Below are 17930 nucleotides of genomic sequence, written 5' to 3' on the forward strand. Positions count from 1 at the left end.
ATTAAGATGTATTTAAGTCTTTAATATTTGGGTATGGTATGAATTGGGTCCGTTTGTTTGAAGGGATTTAAATGAGCCCTATTAAGTGTAAACCGTTAGAAAAAATAAAAAGTTAAAAAGATATTAAAAAAAATTGTTTCCAAATGTTGCCTATGTAAGAAGTTAGAAGGAAGACTTTTGAGGTAGTTTAATAACAGTTGTAGGTCGGGGGTCTACCTGGACAGGACGATGGCCGGAGGAGGGGGGAGGGGTCCACCGGCGGCGGTGGAATTAAATAAACACAAACAGAAGAGCAGAAAAGAGAGTGAAGGGAAGGGAAGGGATATAGAAGAGGAGGAGGGTGTGACCAGGACCATGACTCTGACTCTGACTCTGACTCTGACAATAGGTTGACCTTCTGACTTTTACATTAAATGTTTGTTCGATCTTAGAAAGCGCGCACACACACACACACTTCAACCAGACCAGACCAACCAATCCAATCCAATCCAATCTGCTTCGTGTTCTTTCTTTCTTTCTTTGTTTTTCACTTTCTAAGCCTCTCTGTGTATTGTTCTGTTCTGTTTTGTTTTCATTGTTTGTTGTATAATCTGTACCTTTCAGTTTCTCTCTCTTTCATATGCATATGCTGTGTTTAAATGTGGGGGAGGTGAGACAGGCTTCCCGTGATTCATTCTTTGTTCCCTTTTCTTTTGTTCTTCTTCTGCTTTTCTGCCATTCATTGACTTTCATAAAATCCCACATTTTCATTTTAAACATATAACCTACAACCTTCTTCATGTGATTCCCTTCACTTTCTTTCTCTCTTTCTTCAAATCTTATGATTTTTCTTCCTCATTTGTCTTTTATGTTTTTCTTGTGGTTGATGTGATTAGCATCTCCTTCCACCTTAGATTTTATAGGTTGGTTGGTTGATTTTGATTCTTCATGTGATTCCCTTCACTTTCTTTCTCTCTTTCTTCAAATCTTATGATTTTTCTTCCTCATTTGTCTTTTATGTTTTTCTTGTGGTTGATGTGATTTTTCTTCCTCATTTGTCTTTTATGTTTTTCTTGTGGTTGATGTGATTAGCATCTCCTTCCACCTTAGATTTTATAGGTTGGTTGGTTGATTTTGATTCTTCATGTGATTCCCTTCACTTTCTTTCTCTCTTTCTTCAAATCTTATGATTTTTCTTCCTCATTTGTCTTTTATGTTTTTCTTGTGGTTGATGTGATTAGCATCTCCTTCCACCTTAGATTTTATAGGTTGGTTGGTTGATTTTGATTTGGATTGTATAATGTATTGTTTCGTAATGGAGAACCTATTTTTGATTGAGATAGTTATTTCAACTCAAAACCTGATTGAACTTGTTTTTGTTAAGAAGACTAATCTATATCTGCAAGATCCCACATCGGATGGAAAGAAAAACGAACCAATTTTTATAAAGGTGTAAAAATTTCTCCCTAATAGACACGTTTTTTAAAAGCCTTAAAGAAACTCAAAGATAATATCTGGTAACGATGGGCTTAGGCTATTACATAACTAATCCCTTTACACAATCCAAATAGAGAGGGCATAAATCTAAGATTCTCAATCCCAAACTTCATAAACTCGTACTTTTAGTATCAGTCAATCATCCCCTAAAGCATCTTGAAATTATTGAAAGCACAAAATTACATAAATTGGGGTAGCATCTTCAACATTTATAGCCTTACCAGCTATCAAACACGTCAAAAACCATCCTATTTTCTGGAATAACTTTCTGCACAAGATAGATAGTCACAATTTTTCCATAAAATCTCTTAAACCCGACAACATAAATGACCAGTACTTTTCATTAACTCATGAGTTTCAAATGCGGTGGTGGTAGCTCTATTTCATTAAATAATGGGCCAAAGCCAAATCAAAAAGCCATTCTAAAAACGGTAAGGCAGACAGATGAGAAAGCTGGCTTCTTTTATTTCCTTCTCGCGGGTGCCATCTCCTACATTTTAAATATGCAAAGCATGTCATGTATGAATACTACTACGTTTCTCTTTATTGTTGGGAAATAAAGATCCTACACCTGGAACTAAGAAAGGCTAGGGAACCTAGACCTTCATCGCATATCAACAAACTTATGGTTGTTTTCTGTCAGAAATCTAGAGGATTTGTACGCAAAAAGAAACAATGTGATTTCATCCTTACATTAATCAGCTTGAAACAGGTATGAGTTGAAACAGATTCGGACATGACTATGAACATGAGGTAATCAAGTAAAAAGAATGGAGTTAGAGAAAACAAGTATAGAAACAAATAAACTTCCCATCTACTTCGATTCATTTTCGTTTAGCTTCCTTTTCAGATCATTGAGAGCATTGACAACTTCTGAATCGAGATTATGCTTCAACAATTTCCCCTGGAAAGATGTCGATCTGAAAAACGAGAGCAGGATATTTATGGTAGTTGCCACCACTCTTCTTATTAAAAGATATGTCATGTTAGAGAATGCTAAAATACATTCCAACTTCCAAGTCTGTAAATGCGTTGAAGTAACAATTGTCGCTATTGAACAATAACAGTATTGGTGATCCCACCAATTAGAGGGTAGGGAGATCTTAAAGGTTTATATGGATGGTATAAAGTGCGAGGTTCGTCTTGCAGGATGGAAGGGCTGGGCATTTACGCTTCGAGGATGGGAATCAAATACACTCTATTGTCAAGGAGAAAGATCGCAACTTGAGGGAAATTCAGCAAATTGAAAAGGAAAAAAGCCTAAATTTCTATCATAATGGTTAAAATATAGTTTTTGTCCTTGAGAGAAAAAACCATGTTTCTAATTTGGTCTATAAATTCAAAAAGTTAAATTTTAATCCCTCAAGTTTTGAAATGAACTCATTTTCTAAGTGGGTGTGAGGAAGATCACAACTTGAACGAAATTCAGAAAAGTGAAGAGGCAAAAGCATTGTACAGAAGATATCTAACCTAAGGTTCTATCATATTGGTTAAAATAGTTCTAGTTCTTAGACTTTTATCCTTGTTTCTGATTCGGTTTATAATTTAAAAAGTTTTAGTTCAATCCCTCAAGTTTTGAAATAATTTCTGTAATGAAAAAGTGACAACTCATTGTCTAATAGTCAAAAACAACAATCTTAAATGTTCAAAAGCTTTTACTAAGATCTCCCACTATCATATTGGTTAAAATATAATTTTGGTTCATGAAGATTTAATCTTGTTTCTAATTTGGCCTATAATTCAGAAAGTTCTATCTTGATCCTCAAGTTTTGAAATGAGTTCCGTAGTGAAAAATGACAACTCATTTTCTAATAGCCAGACATCTACGATAGTAAATGTTAAAAAGAAAATAGTAAGATATCCCATAATCTTTCCTTACTTTCTTCTCTAACGATTGGAAATGCTTTTAACCCTTTATTTCTCTCAATTTTATTGACATTTCCACATCATGAACTATAAAACTTGTTAAGACTTGAGGGACTAATATTAAGTTTTTGAAATTTTATAGACCAAATTAGAAATGGGAGCAGATTTTAGGGGTAACATCTAACCTATTATATTTCATCTGCATAAATACTGTAAAATTTGCATCTTGAATAGTCATACCTGTGTTCTTGCAACATCATTTCAACCTCCTTTTTTGATGCTTTTATCTACAGTCACATAAATAAAATATAAACTATAACGTGCCATGCATTGCTAGTATTACTGTGTTCATGTAGAAAAAAAAATAGAATCCATCCACATCTCTCATTGTGCTTAAACAAACGGAAAGCAAGTTTGTCTTAGTATTCTGCTATGCGCTCCATAAGTAACAACCTTTTTACTCTTAACTAGATGGGTTGAATTCAAAAATAACTTCGCCATATAGAACGCACAAATAATTCGTGAGGCCAGATTTTTGAGACAAGATAATAGGGTAGAGCATTTGATTACCATCGTCCATATAAACAAGTAAAGAATAAAAAAGGTAGGAGGATAGGAATGCCGTTAGGATGAAATTATGAATATTATTAGAGTATTAAAGGTATATTAGTAATTAGATAGAGAAGTTGTTGTGGTAGCTTATTAAAAGTAGAGGGAGTGGGGAAGGAGAAAGGTAGGCAATTGTCCCGTGGTTTTGGCTTGAGCAGCAACTCAAGAAAGGAAGGTTCCGAGTACCTCGACTACTAGGGGGAGTTGCATTGTAGTTCCATTATCTTTTAAATTTCAATATAGTTGGTTTCTATCATAAGATTGTGCCAAAATGAGCCGTAGTTTAACTCATGTGAAGCTATAAAGCAGATGTTCTTATGATAATCGACATATAACACTCCACTAGAAAAACCTACTAAAATTATGTATGCCTAAATGTCAAATGGACAAGGCCAGTCTCCTTGCAATATTGCAAGGGGAACAGGCTTCGTGAAAACCTTAAGGCCCCCAGCAGCCTAAACCACTGCATCCACCCTGCCTCATGTTAACTACAATGTTGGACACTCTTTTCAACATTGTCAAAATAAATTTTCGAAAGTTTCAAGGCTTATTATTAATTTTGGAAACAGAGTCGGGACTTGGCCTCTTTATCGGGGCTTCACCTTAGGGGTATCCTCCTTTCTTCTTTCATGCCCCCTCATTGAGAGAATTAATTGACCGAAGATCTACAATTAGCTATTGCTCCTATGTTTGGGGGAACTGGGTCACTAGGGGAAGTTAAAAAGAAGTCACTGTAACAAGAAGCAGTCCAAAAGTTGCATATATAGCTCTTCCTTGGAAATTCGTGAAGGAACTTTTGACAGAGCTGAAGATTAATACCAAAATTTAGTCAAAATATTTTGCAATAGTCAATCAGCCATCAACATTGCAAAGAACCTCATTCATCATTACAGAACAAACACAAAGATAAATCGTCATTTCATACTGAGAAGATCATTAGTAACATAGTGGAATTGAATTATGTTTCATCTCGCCTTCAAAAGGCCGACGTCCTCACTAAAGCATTATCAAGGACAAGTTTTGATGATTTTAACTTCAAGCTTCGTTTGTATGTATATGTATATACAAACCAGCTTGAAGGGATGTAGATTTATTTTATTCTTGGAATTATTTTACCTCGCGTTTTATTAGCTAATATTCTTGGCCCTTTTTTAGCTAGCTTTTCTCTTATGTATCTTCCGTCCAATTATATCTTCTTGTAACTGAGAGTTCAGTGAATACATTGATATTTTCTCACCAAAATCTACAAGAATGCGCCCAATAAAATTAGATTGTTCTCACCTCAGTAACTAAGGCCTTGCAACTCCAAATAAAGGCTCCCTGAAAATCAACATAGTTTTTTCAGCCATAAATAGAATGGTGGCCTTAACAACCAAACGAAACAATAAATACAAAATTACATGCAAGAAAAAAAAAAGGAATAATGATAATAATAATAATAATAATAATCTTAGGATACAAAAGGAAAATCAAAATCCAGAGAGATGAAAAAAACATAGTAAAGCAATATATTCTGTTTCAAATAGTGGAGCAACAATATATGCTAATTACCAGGATTGTTCAGACGAAGTAACATAGGTCCAAAATACTGGAGAATATGTAAATCTTAAATAGGTGACTAGCATAATTGGTATCTACACCCTCAAAGTCATCTATCCAAATTTCTAGCTTGCCACTTTAGACCACAAGAAAGACAAGTCAACGATATTCTTCTTTTTTTACTCTTTTCGTAAGGAATGACCCTTATGGTTGACAGTTTAGCACAACCTGGTGTGAAATAAGAATAAAAGGGTAAATTACACTATTGGTACTTGAGATTTGAATTTAATTTCTATTTAGCTCTTGATTTAAAAGTGACGTGTTTCGTCCCTGAGATTTTGATTTATAATTGGTCCTTGAAGTTTGAAATTGCTTTCTAATTAGTCCTTAAGTTGAAAAAAAAAATGATTAAAAGTATTCAACTCATTTTAAAAAAAAAATACATATCAGTAAAGTTTAGTCATCATATTTTAACTGCCAGCGAACCCTACTAAGGAATCATTTAGCAGCCAAATTCAAACTATAAGAACCAATTAAAAATCAGATTTGATCAGACATATCACTTTTGCAATCTCAAAAACCAAATAAAAAAATAAATTCAAATATCCATGACAAAAAGTATAAGTTCTGAAAACCCAAAAGTCCAAATAGAAATTAAGATCAAATCCCAAAAACCAAAAGTATATTCTATCTAAAAACAAATATACGAATTAACAAATATGAAAGAGAACAATCTAAATAACTGATGAGAAGTCCTAAACATATCAGAAAAAAAAAAATTATATCCTTTGTCCATGTCAGAAAAGGTTCGTGCACGACACAGTGATACCCAAACAATAAGGAAAACATACTGCTCCATGTGCTGCATGCTGATGACAGATATCAGAAGTCACTACCCAAACTTTGGGACATCCATCCTCCCTCAGGGCAACTACCTGCAACTCAAGCAAAAGATATTGATAAGAAAAACCAAAAGAGTTTCAAAGATAATGTTCTAAGACATCGAGCATGGTCTTTCAAAAGAAAAAAAATCTGATGACCAGAACGGGAAATAAAGCAACCAGCTCATTGCAAATTATAGACGTGATTTCAAATCTATTGGTACAAGATTTTTTTCTCATTCAAACCGCTCCTCAAATTGAAAGGTCAAGAGTGAAGGACCAGCTGTATATATTACAAATCCCCATCCATAAGTTTTCAAGACAAGCACAATAACCTTGCTTCTTAGCAAACTGCAACTTGCTTTTTACATTTTTTTATTAGGATACATGCTTTACATGGAGAAGTAGATTTTATTCTATTGTTTTTTGCCACGGTTACAGGATCTTATTCATGAACTCTTATGTTACCTCTTTTTCAATCCACGTATCTGCACATGACTCACCTGAATAAACCACATCAATTCTGCAAGAACGATTATACAATTTTAAGTACTTATGTGAGCCAATAAATAGATTTATCTCTCTTCTATTGAACAATTTGGCTGCTAAGTATGCAGAGTAAAAAGTCACGTTAGGAAATAAGGACCTGAAGCATAATTCATTCTCACAATAAGTGCTTGTTTTCCAAGGGAAAGCATTAACAACACACATCGAAGAGCATCCTCAAAGTTATATTTGTTAACTAAATATGAAAAGGAAAATTATTTATTCTTTTAGATTAAGCGGACTTGAAATATCAAACTCAAAACAATCAGCAATAAAAAAATTCAATTTTATACCTAATATAAAGTAAAAGTAAGACTTTGAAAATGCATTTCTTTCATGAGTTGAAAGTTTCCGTGATTATGCAAACCATTAGATAAGCCCTCAGTAGGACTTTCCCCAATAGGAGACTGGGATTGCCCACCAAGAAGTCCCCAAAAAAGACTTCAAGCCCCATTGATATAAGACCGTGAGTATCACATTCCATGACAATTTTCATTGCCCTTGGTGTGGCATATCCTCATCCCCGTGGTCATCAAGAGGTCTAAAGTCTTAAACTGAAAGTGTTTCTTGATTAAATTTCCTGCACTTGGAACTGAGAAGGTCTATGAAAACATCAAGACAAAACAAATCTTCTTTTTTTTTTTTTTTTTTTTTTTGCAGTCGTCTTTTAAGGTATTGAGTTCTAACTTGTCTGAAATAATCTATACATAGTTACACTTAACATACTAAACAAATATGAACCATCTTTTTCCATCGTGCATAAATGGAAAGTTTTTAGGAAAAACGCCTGAAGAAGAAGATAGGAGCTCTTTCACCCTTTCTTCAAGCTGATATTGGTTTAATGCTGCAGAAGACCTGACTTACGTTTCATAAACCATCTAAACGAACTATATCTTCCATGCAGATATCCCTTTTTCTTATGCAACTAATTCATTGTCTCCCAAATTTATTAATTTATTTTCATGGACATTGAGCTTGCAAATATAAACCACAGGAACACCAAATCCCAAATGCACATCTACTGACAAAAGATTAGCAGCAAACATAAGATTATATAGATTAAAGAGGCTACATTGTAGATCATAGAATTACCCAGCAAAGTCTTCCTTGTGTGTCGGGAGTCCAGACAGCATCGCATCAAATACAACTACCACTTTCACCTCTATAAATGTTTCAAGTATGTAATCGAGGACAATGGCAACAAAACAATAAAGAAGTATCCCATAAAAATCGATAAACATTAAGGAAAATCTACACTATAAACCAACAAGTCTATAACCCAAGGATCAGGACTCGTTTTTTAGGAAGAAAAGAAGGGGCAAGCCGCAAACCTCTCAGCATACTGAATGTAATAAGCTCGTCAATTAGCTTTTGGCGGGCTACATCAAGTCTCCCGCTCATAAAATGCTTCTTAAGCTTCACCCAATAGCCACACACATTATAACCATCAACCAGCAAGACAGGAACTGTATTGTCTATACCCTGGTTGGTACTGTCAGGTAAATAAAAGACATTAAGAGCAGCACTCGTCCCAGCAACTTTCCAATTATGTCATGGTTGAAATGCAAAATGTTATGAAACAAATTTCTTAAAAAGAGATTTACTAGTAAAGAGTCAATGTGGGATCACGATAAAGCTCCGTATCTCCGGGGAGGTCCTCCTTCTCTACCTTCTTCTTCCGGTAACTAGTAGCAGGCTTGGGTGCGCTAGATTTTCGCTTTTGGAAGTCCTAAAGATCTTTGTAATATGAGAGAGCACTATAAATACTCGAATTGGTTGAAAATGTTGCAGCAGAACCACCAGACATACCTTCCATAATTTCAGAAACTGCAAATTCTGCTTCAGATTTGACGTAATTCTCGGAGGATCAGAATCACCCTGCAGCTAAAAGCCAGTTAGGTTTTGTACAAAATTATTAATCTATCGGTTAACAGAACCGGATTTTCACGCATAACTAGTGTACCCCTACGGTCTCCAACAAATGGCCATCCACAAAAATGGCGGAGCACTGTGTTTAATAAAATAATATCAGAAACTTAGACCGCAGATTATCAGTTATCGCCAAGTGAATAATGAATGTACAAACTACAAATACTGTGGTCCGGCAAAGCAGAAGACCTAGCTACTTTTCAACAAAAGTAAGCCTGAATTGGAGCAAAGAAATGAAAATAGTTGGAAGCATAATCACCGATGGACTTTGTGGCTGCTTTTTGCTTTTGGAAACTACAAGGAAATTCTTCTTCTTCTTCTTCTTTTTGGGAGAAAACAAGGAAGTATAAGAGGAGGGAGAGTAACACAAGCCTGAAACTGTGTTCGTTGGTGACGATGAAAACAATTTCACTGAGCCGACGACCTCCATAAATTCAAGTTGAAGAAAAAACCACCATGACAACAGAGACTTTCACTTTGCAAAAGAATTCGTCGCGATCCCTGCGATTCACATATTGACGGTAATTTTCCCAGGCTGAGCTCCGCCACTGCTCCGGCTGAACTTCTCCACTTACACAGATGCAGTCGCTGTTTCTCTGTGGTCTTTCATTCCGTTTTAGGTGATCGCGGGAAGACGATGGTATGGCAGTCGCTAAATCAGCCACACATCATCCTGACATTCTCTATTGTATTTTTCCTTCTTTTTTTTTCTTTTTTCTTTTTTTTTTTTTTTTTTTTTTTTTTTTTTTTTTTTTTGTAAAATTACAATATTTAATATTTTTTAGTTTAATAAATGTGAGGTCGAATTTATTCGGATGAAATAAAATTTTAACGATTATATTTTTTATGAGTTTTAATAAATAAATAAATAAATACTGGCTAAAGTATAGGTAATTTTTTTCTCGCCCACTATAAAAAGGGTAAATAAAACTTTAATAAATATGTGAAAAGTTTATAAATTACATTGAAATTCAAAATAGTATAAGATAAATGTTTGTGATTGTATTTCCGCTTCTTATATAGTTCTTGTGATTTTTACTACAAAGATCAAAGATTTGAATCTCGAACCTGAATAAAATTGTACACCAACGTCAAATACCAGAACACTTTTACAACTTTTCTTTTGGTTTCTAAAAAATGTTTTATACCGATAGAGATAGTGTCACTTACCTACATACTTATTTTTTTTTCCTTTTATTTAGTTGATGTGAAACTCAAACGATTCTCAACGAGGTTGTCTTACAGACATTATATTCTAATTTAATAAACAAGTCAGTCGTGCAAAAGTTGAAGTTTGCCGACAATCCTTGATGTATGATGGGGCTCGAGTCATGTTTGAGAAAAATGTTTTAGAAAACGTGAGCGAGAAAATGAATTGAGAACGATTTAAAAAAAAAACAATGTTACAAGCTAAAAGCTAATAAGAAACAACCACAACTTTAGTGGCTTATAACTGAGTATAAATAATTGCCAATTAGTCACACCCGCTTTAATATATTTTGTGATATTTTAGCCATGAAAAGTGTAAACATGATTTTGAACCCTCGTATTAACAAAAAGAGTAAAGACCTAATTACGCATGAAAAATGCTAGAATTTGGAAATTACATTCCACCACTATAAACATGATTTGATAAACATGATTTGAACAAAATGGACAGTGGCATCTAACACACAGCCACTACATGCAATACACTTGGAATAAGGATAACTGTGACACGCACTTTATAACCGTTTAAGCCTACCGCTAGTAGATATTGTCTGATTTGACCTATTACATATCGCCATCATCCTCACCGTTTTACGTCTATTAAAGAGATGTGGGATTTCACACACTTATTTTCATTTTGTATTTTAAGACTTTTAATTTACAATTACATAATGGTTAATTATGGCCATTAAGTATGAATGTTACAACTCTCGGAATGTCTAGTTTCATTTTGAGACTATATAAAGCCATGTATGTTGTATTTGTAGGTAGATTTGAAAAATACAGTAAAAGAAACATTTGTGCTCTTCTTTAGCCAATGACTCAGTTTCTTTGTAATTCTGTGTAGTTTAGGTTGCATGTAGAATCATTCAAGCTCGACATGATCAATCTTGCTTGTGGAGTGATTCGAATCTCAATCAAGTGTTATTGCGTTGAGATATTTGATCAACAAGAATCATTCAAGCTAGACATGATCGATCTTGCTTGTGGAGTGATTCGAATCTCAAACAATGTTCTTGCCTTGAGATATTCGATCAACAAGTTAATCCGAATCTTATTCCACTTGTAGTTGATTCCTTATCTTATCAACAATAAAAGAAAACAAAGATATGAATATAAATAGAAATATGTTGCAGTTGGAATTCCTTGTCTTCAATCTCTAAATTTTTTCTCATTTTAAATATTAAAACTTTAAATAAAGAAGACAAATACTCTCATTTAAATTTAAGAATCTTCAATACCCACTATCTAATTTATTTTAAGTTACATGGATTCAAGAAAAAATCAACTTGAAAAATAAAATTGACTATTTGTGTCTGAAAATGTTAATAATAAATGAGTGTTTTTATTTTTATTTAATATAATATATAAGAAAAAAAGAAAAAAAAAAAGGAATGAAATGTTAGACTGAAAAATGATCTATACCGTAGATAAATGGTTTCCATGCATATACTAACAAAATAACTTTTTAAAATAATTTATTAAAAATTTAAAAGTATCACAGGCTATTTTTAAAAGTTTCATTAATATCTTTAATTTTTAAAAAATAATCATAACATTTTCAAAAGTTTATGATTATTTTTTTAAAAATTAAAGATATTAATGAAACTTTTAAATTAAAATTTGAATGATTTTCATTTAAAATGAATGTAATAATATATATATTATAATATATAATTTGAATATTTAAGAATATTTTGATTTTTCTTTCTAAAAAAAGTTAAGGTTGATTGAAATGTTAGAAAATTTAAAAATATTTTATTAGACAAAATATTTATTAATTTATTAAAAACTGTGGAAGGTTGAGGAATATTTTGTTCTAAAAGAAGAAGGTTGAGAATTATTATAAATCGAGAAGGAAAAAAAGAAAAAGAAAAAAGAAAAAGAAAAAGAAAAAAAAATGGAAATATTAAAAAAATATTTTAATGGTCTGTCATTTAGCAAATAGCAAAACATTAGCCATCAAATTACTACCGGCTGTATCCGTCAGTAAATTGAAAATAAACTGACATTCTCCCTCCTCTTCTCTCTCTCTCTCTCTTTCTTTGTCGAATTATTACATTGAAAAACCAACAAACCCTAAAAGTGTCCGTTCAATTTTTCTTCTTCTTTGCTTCAACTACTCGTTACATACCTCAATTCCCTCTCTTCTTCTGAAGAAATTTGCAGTTTCATCAGCTGAATCCATACTGAAATCCCTAATTCTCTCAGTTCGCGGCTCGTTTTAGACAGATAATGGAGGGAATGCCGCACCCAATACCCCGTACAGTGGATGAGGTCTACAGCGACTTTAAAGGCAGACGTGCCGGCTTGATCAAAGCCCTCACCGCGGGTCTCTTCATCTTTTTTCTTCTTCCTGCTTCCGCTCTTCATCTTTACTCTGTTTGTGTTGTTCGTGGTAGATGTTGGCTGACTGTGTAGTTGTTTCTGTACGAATTCCAGCACTTTAATCTTTTTTTTTTTTTTTTTTCATTTTTCTTTGAGTTTTTGCAGATGTTGAGAAGTTTTATCAGCAGTGCGATCCTGGTGGGTTTTCTTTCTCTTCTATCGTTCTCTTGATGTCTGTCTTAATTAGTGTTCAGAAATGTATCGTTCGCTATTTTCTAGTTCTTGCGCTTGTTCGTGGTCTTGAATTCCGTTTGTTCAGTGGGTTGAATTTGTTTTTTCATTTTGATGAAGTATTCTAGGCGTGTCTCTTTAAAACTGTCTTATCTTTAGTTTTGCTACTGAATTGTTTTCTTTTTTTTTTTTCTTTTTTTTTTTGATGTTTTTAATACATTGTTATTTGCTAGCTAGCTCTCTACATCGAACTGGTGTTTTTTTGAGGCTTAATGTTGCAAGTCTATCTGAATAATATTTCTTCTGTGCGTGGGATGTGCCTGACGATTGTTTTCTCCTAACTTCATAGCTAAATTCAGCTGTTTGGAAGTATTTGGGGTCCTGGGCTGTGGTAGAACTGGAGATATTTATGCGCTCTTTGAACCCTTAGGGTAGAGCTGAGAATAACAGAATAAATGCTTCGAGTAACTGGCTAAATTTGATTACGGTGGATATTCAATAACAAGTGAATGAGCTCACACAGTCACAAATTTTGAATCTCATAAATGGGAGGTTGGAGAGTGAAACATATTGCATATATGTCTATCTATTTAACTGGTTGTTTTTTATTTTGTTAGTGCATTACACGGGATGTTTTAACTTCTAATTATGTTCCCTTGGTTTCTGCACCTCTATAAGTAACATTTTGGATAATGACAACACAAATTTGAAACTACGATTCCCATGACTGAATTGGATGTGTGCTTTGGGTATTGTCGTTTTTGGAATCTTTTCTTCTTATTTTCCCTTCTCTTTGCTATTTCTTCACTCCCAAAGTTCTTTTTATGTAAAACTTATTATATGAATGCATTTGATCCTCCTTTTCTGTCCACATCCATGATTTGCCTGATTCAAAAGAAATCTTTAGAAAATGTACCGTGTGGGGAGCTCTCTATGTAATTATCATTTCCTCGTTTTATTTATTATATTGATGGAGTTCATTGTTTGCGACTATATCTACTTAAGGCTAGTTCTGAAGAGGTGGATAGGATTCTTTTACTTCTGCCTTTTCTGTTGACCTATTTTGCATACATTCATTATGATGTTTATAGTTATAGATTTGTTAAATCTGAAAATTTCTTTCTGTTCATCTTCTTTCGTGTTTGCTTAGCATTTATGAGAACTAAATAAATCTTTTTTTAACAAATTGTAACTTTCTCTTCAACCATTTAATCCAACCACCTGCTTTGTTAATTGTTACCTTTCTCCTTCCCTTCATTGAGAATGAAGTTCGATGATATAATTGTATTGATTTGAAGGTCATGTTTTTCCCCCTCACCTGAAATGTAGTGGAGGGTAATCCATCTCCTAGATTCTATCTTCTACCATGCGCACTGATTATGCAATTTTTATCTTGATATGAAGATTTAATTCATTTATGGTGGGATGGTTGGCTTATTTCTTATTATGCAATTTCTTCGTGTAATGCTAATATTTTATACTGAGGTAATGAGTTCTTTTCATGAGTGGAATGCTGCATCAACCTTAACTTGATATCCAATGTTACGTTTTTTTATATTATTTATCATTTTTATATTACAGTTATTATTACGGTGACAACCTCTTCCAATTAAAATCTTACAATTTTGAAATCATGTTATGTTCAACTTCTACTTAGTCACCCCAGTTCTTCTACTGAATGAATGAGATGATTTCACTATATGACATGGACGGGCAGTTGAAAGTGGTCCTCCAATATTGACTTTCTGGACACCCTCAGTTCTAAATATGGAGGTTAACCTTGATTGGCATCTTGAGGGATGTCATGTTGGCTGACTATCCTGTCGTTGATCACATTACCTTTTTTTCTTTTAATTGTTACTTTGTAGCTGAAAATATCTGATAGTGTAATACAAGTTTTCTTGAGTTTAATTTGAGATGTATTGAGGATTAAAGAAAGAATTTCTTATATTTGTCCGAGACAATTCTTGTCATGCTTATAGAGAAGGAGAACCTGTGTCTCTATGGACTTCCAAATGAAACGTGGGAAGTTAACTTGCCTGTGGAGGAGGTGCCCCCTGAGCTCCCGGAACCAGCATTAGGCATAAACTTTGCGAGGGATGGGATGCAGGAGAAAGATTGGTTATCGCTGGTTGCAGTTCACAGTGATTCATGGTTGCTTGCTGTTGCATTCTATTTTGGTGCTCGTTTTGGATTTGGGAAGAATGAAAGGTTTGCAACATTACTTTTGTGACCATTATGAATTCTTTATAAGACATTTTTCAGCATTAATGCTGCTGTCTTTTTACTTTTATAAATATATATATATAAAATTCAAAAGAAATAAAAGAAATTTGGCTCTGATTCACCACACATATCTCTCTTTTCAATGTAATAAGGACAATTTTACATTTAACTGTGAATGGAGATAGAGAATGAGGTTTCACTAGTTGTTCATGTTCTAGCGTGTCACGTCTGAACATTTTTTTTTTTTTTTTTTGGAAAAACAGTGTAGTGGAGGGGCTTTAACAATGCTTCATACTCATAAGGCTCAAATTATTTTGTATGATAAGTTACTCCTCCGTATTTATTTTTTTACTTTAGGATGTGTCTGTGTGTTGGGAGGCTCTAACAAAATAACCAGAAGTGTGCTTTCACAAAATCTAGCAGTCAACAGATGATCTTTCAGAAGAACTCCTGGAACTTTTTATATCTTTTCATTTCTTAATGAAAAGTTTGTTTATCGTTTTAAAAAAATTACTTGTTCAGAGTTGAGTGTGAACTTTGTTTGTTTCAAGTTGGATCTATGTATATGTTTTTTCCCCTGTTGTTGATGCAACTATATTTTTTCTCCAAGTAGACAGGAGTCTGTGGTTTGAATTGTTTGGATAACTGTATCCTTGCCCTTGAATGCTCTGTTGTTCTTGGTTCTTCCAGTTTAAGATGGGGGTTTACTCATTTTTAGATTTGAAAATACTTGGTTAACTTCAAGTATCCTCTAGTTTTACCAATTTTATGCATATTTATTTGTTTAGTTCTAGCATTTTCCTCTTATTAAAAAGAAAGCTTTAGTATCCTGGGAAAGGTCTCTTGCAGGAGTGGTTAGTATCTTCAACATCGAGTCAACTTGCAGTCCACTTTGCTTATCTTTTATTATTTTTTTCTTCAGAGAAAAATTATACCCATTTTTTACCATGCTATCATTTCAACAATTCTTTAGTGCATTGTATTGCATGCGCTTTTTGATGCTCATAATCTCGGGTTTGTTTCATGACCTCAATGATTTTTTTCAAGGAAACCTTGTAGTCTCTGCTGTGCTGTCTCATTTTGTCACTTACTTTAACTAGCTAATTAAGACATGCATTACACGTGACATAAACCATTATTTATAAATAGTTAACCAGTTATCTATAGAGGTAGGCTTGGCATATGAAAATGATTTTCAAGTTTCTTATTATGTTGACTCTCTTTTGAAAATAGCTTAAACTAAATCCAGTTCTAGCTTGAGAATCACTGAAACATATTAGCACTTTAACATACATGTCTTTGTCGTGATCATATCATATATTTTAAAATTTGTTCATGTTATGCCTATGCCCATGCTTCTTTCGGTAAAAATACCTAAACTTTCTTTAATGGATTCTGAATAAGTCAAATCTAAGCTATTCCTTGGTGTGCATGTACTTCTTTCTCTTTCTTATCTTTTCTTACTCTTTTTCTCAAAAAAATCTGAATGATGCTACAAGAAGGAATGGAATTACACGATTAAGGTCTGGCATCCTTTTGTACTGTGCATCACTCATTTTAGACTATAAGTGTTGACAAAGAGGAGAAATTTATTATTTCTTAATGAAGTTTTAGGTGAACTTTTTATATTCTTACAGAGTCACAGTCAAAATTATTAGAGTATAGGTTGAGGGGCTTAATGATCATTACAGAAGTAATGTTTACCTCTAGTTCAGCCCAATACTTGATGTAAGCGGCTGAGTGAGAGAAGCCTTACGAAAATTTTTGACCTGTCTGTGTCATTGTTGCTTGAACCTGGTGGTTTGTGAAATTGTGAAGGTTTTTATTCTCGAAATTATTTTAATGTTGTAACTTGTAGGCACATTAAGTTTCTATGTTCTACGGATGTCAGGAAATTTACGGGATCCTTGTGACGTCTTTAAGCATGTTTTGATTTTGATCTCACTTTTGCCATGTCGTATTCATTTGGATTCCTTCTCATCTACTAAGGTCATCTGCTTCAGTGGAATAATAAGCTATTTTTTATTTTAGTTGGATTTCTGTTCAATGTCTTCTGGCATAGTCATTTCACCATATGGCAATAATGTAGATGAAACGTGTTGTGTTTAGGAAAGTAGGGGAAATATCCAGAAAATTCCTCCATCGTTAATGGAGAAAATTGTGGTCTTTATTTCTGAAAATTTGACTTCCTTTATGCCAATACTGTATTTTCGTCATGGTATTAGACAGACATGACTCAGATTGAGATTGGACATTGCAGGAAGAGGCTATTCCAGATGATCAACGATCTCCCGAGTGTATTTGAAGTTGTAAGTGGAAATGGTAAGCAGTCAAAAGAACAGTCTGCCACTCATAACAATAGCAGCAAAAGCAAATCGGGTGGGAAGATGGTAAGAAATTTCCGAAGTTCATAATTAGTTGAACATTATTCTTCTGTTCTTTTGCTGCAACCTCATGCCATACATAAATCCTGCTGTTCTTTTCTGTCTTTTAGCAGTCTAGGCAATTGGAGTCCCATAGCAAGGGAGTTAAGATGTCTCCACCACCAAAAGAGGATGAAGATAGCGGGGAAGACGAGGAGGAAGAAGAAGATGATGAACAGGGTGCAACATGTGGGGCTTGTGGGGACAACTACGGCAACGATGAATTCTGGATTTGTTGTGATGTATGTGAAAGATGGTTCCATGGAAAGTGTGTGAAGATTACACCTGCCAAGGCCGAGCATATCAAACAATACAAGTGTCCAAGTTGCAGTAACAAGAGAGCAAGGGTTTGAATTTAGGATCTGAAAGTTGAAGATAGTTGCAGGGAACGAAAAAAAGGGAGAAAAAGAAAAGGGAAAAAAAAAACGAAGAAAGCAGGCAGCACGACGACTCCGAGACTTGTGTTATTACTACGATTATAAAGCTAAAATATGGTGTTGTTAAAGTCAGTTGACAGATTTGGTGAATTGGGATGGAATTTCAAGTTTTCCTACTTGTGTTATTCTTCTGTCTAATTCTAGAATTAGTGGTTTTCTCTTTGAATAGTTATGAATATTTGTCATCCACATCCCAAATTGAATCAGACTCAGAAACAACCTCTTGTTCA

The 17930-nt window shown here is 33.8% G+C and overlaps 2 protein-coding genes across 5 annotated transcripts; one reads left to right on the forward strand and one right to left on the reverse strand.

The window, feature by feature from the left end:
- Positions 1 to 2145: 2145 nt before the first annotated feature.
- LOC111798002 (yacP-like NYN domain protein) lies at positions 2146 to 9509 on the reverse strand. 3 transcript variants are annotated; one of them, XM_087127757.1, is made up of 11 exons: positions 9106 to 9507; positions 8881 to 8925; positions 8727 to 8795; positions 8522 to 8646; positions 8249 to 8409; positions 8010 to 8079; positions 6840 to 6894; positions 6342 to 6425; positions 5233 to 5271; positions 3583 to 3629; positions 2146 to 2396 (listed from the first exon to the last, which is right to left on the reverse strand). In XM_087127757.1, exons 1-11 carry the CDS (start codon positions 9274 to 9276, stop codon positions 2291 to 2293), a joined length of 972 nt encoding a protein of 323 aa, XP_086983883.1. In that variant the 5' UTR covers positions 9277 to 9507; the 3' UTR covers positions 2146 to 2290. The 3 variants fall into 3 exon arrangements, with proteins under 3 accessions (XP_086983883.1, XP_086983886.1, XP_023536706.1); XM_087127760.1 differs by lacking the exon at positions 3583 to 3629 and having other exon boundaries at positions 9106 to 9509; XM_023680938.2 differs by lacking the exon at positions 8881 to 8925 and having other exon boundaries at positions 9106 to 9506.
- A 2532-nt stretch (positions 9510 to 12041) lies between these two features.
- On the forward strand, positions 12042 to 17930 carry LOC111798014 (PHD finger protein ALFIN-LIKE 7). 2 transcript variants are annotated; one of them, XM_023680981.2, is made up of 5 exons: positions 12042 to 12387; positions 12549 to 12581; positions 14597 to 14825; positions 17101 to 17230; positions 17338 to 17930. In XM_023680981.2, exons 1-5 carry the CDS (start codon positions 12291 to 12293, stop codon positions 17614 to 17616), a joined length of 768 nt encoding a protein of 255 aa, XP_023536749.1. In that variant the 5' UTR covers positions 12042 to 12290; the 3' UTR covers positions 17617 to 17930. The 2 variants fall into 2 exon arrangements, with proteins under 2 accessions (XP_023536749.1, XP_023536741.1); XM_023680973.2 differs by having other exon boundaries at positions 12046 to 12387; positions 17335 to 17930.

This window comes from Cucurbita pepo, chromosome 1 (genome assembly GCF_057944985.1).
Source record: "Cucurbita pepo subsp. pepo isolate OVF chromosome 1, ASM5794498v1, whole genome shotgun sequence".
Lineage (NCBI taxonomy): Eukaryota > Viridiplantae > Streptophyta > Magnoliopsida > Cucurbitales > Cucurbitaceae > Cucurbita > Cucurbita pepo.

What these genes read in the sequence shown, in the direction of transcription:
- LOC111798002 (XM_087127757.1), bottom strand. Translation starts at nt 9,276, where the DNA reads ATGGAGGTCGTCGGCTCAGTGAAATTGTTTTCATCGTCACCAACGAAC. An exon ending in ATTTGTTGGAGACCGTAGGG is followed by an intron (nt 8,796 to 8,880) that starts GTACACTAGTTA and finishes TTTTAGCTGCAG; the next exon opens with GGTGATTCTGATCCTCCGAG. An exon ending in CACAAGGAAGACTTTGCTGG is followed by an intron (nt 6,895 to 8,009) that starts GTAATTCTATGA and finishes TCGTTCTTGCAG; the next exon opens with AATTGATGTGGTTTATTCAG.
- LOC111798014 (XM_023680973.2), top strand. Translation starts at nt 12,291, where the DNA reads ATGGAGGGAATGCCGCACCCAATACCCCGTACAGTGGATGAGGTCTAC. An exon ending in GATCAAAGCCCTCACCGCGG is followed by an intron (nt 12,388 to 12,548) that starts GTCTCTTCATCT and finishes GAGTTTTTGCAG; the next exon opens with ATGTTGAGAAGTTTTATCAG. An exon ending in TTATCAGCAGTGCGATCCTG is followed by an intron (nt 12,582 to 14,596) that starts GTGGGTTTTCTT and finishes TCATGCTTATAG; the next exon opens with AGAAGGAGAACCTGTGTCTC.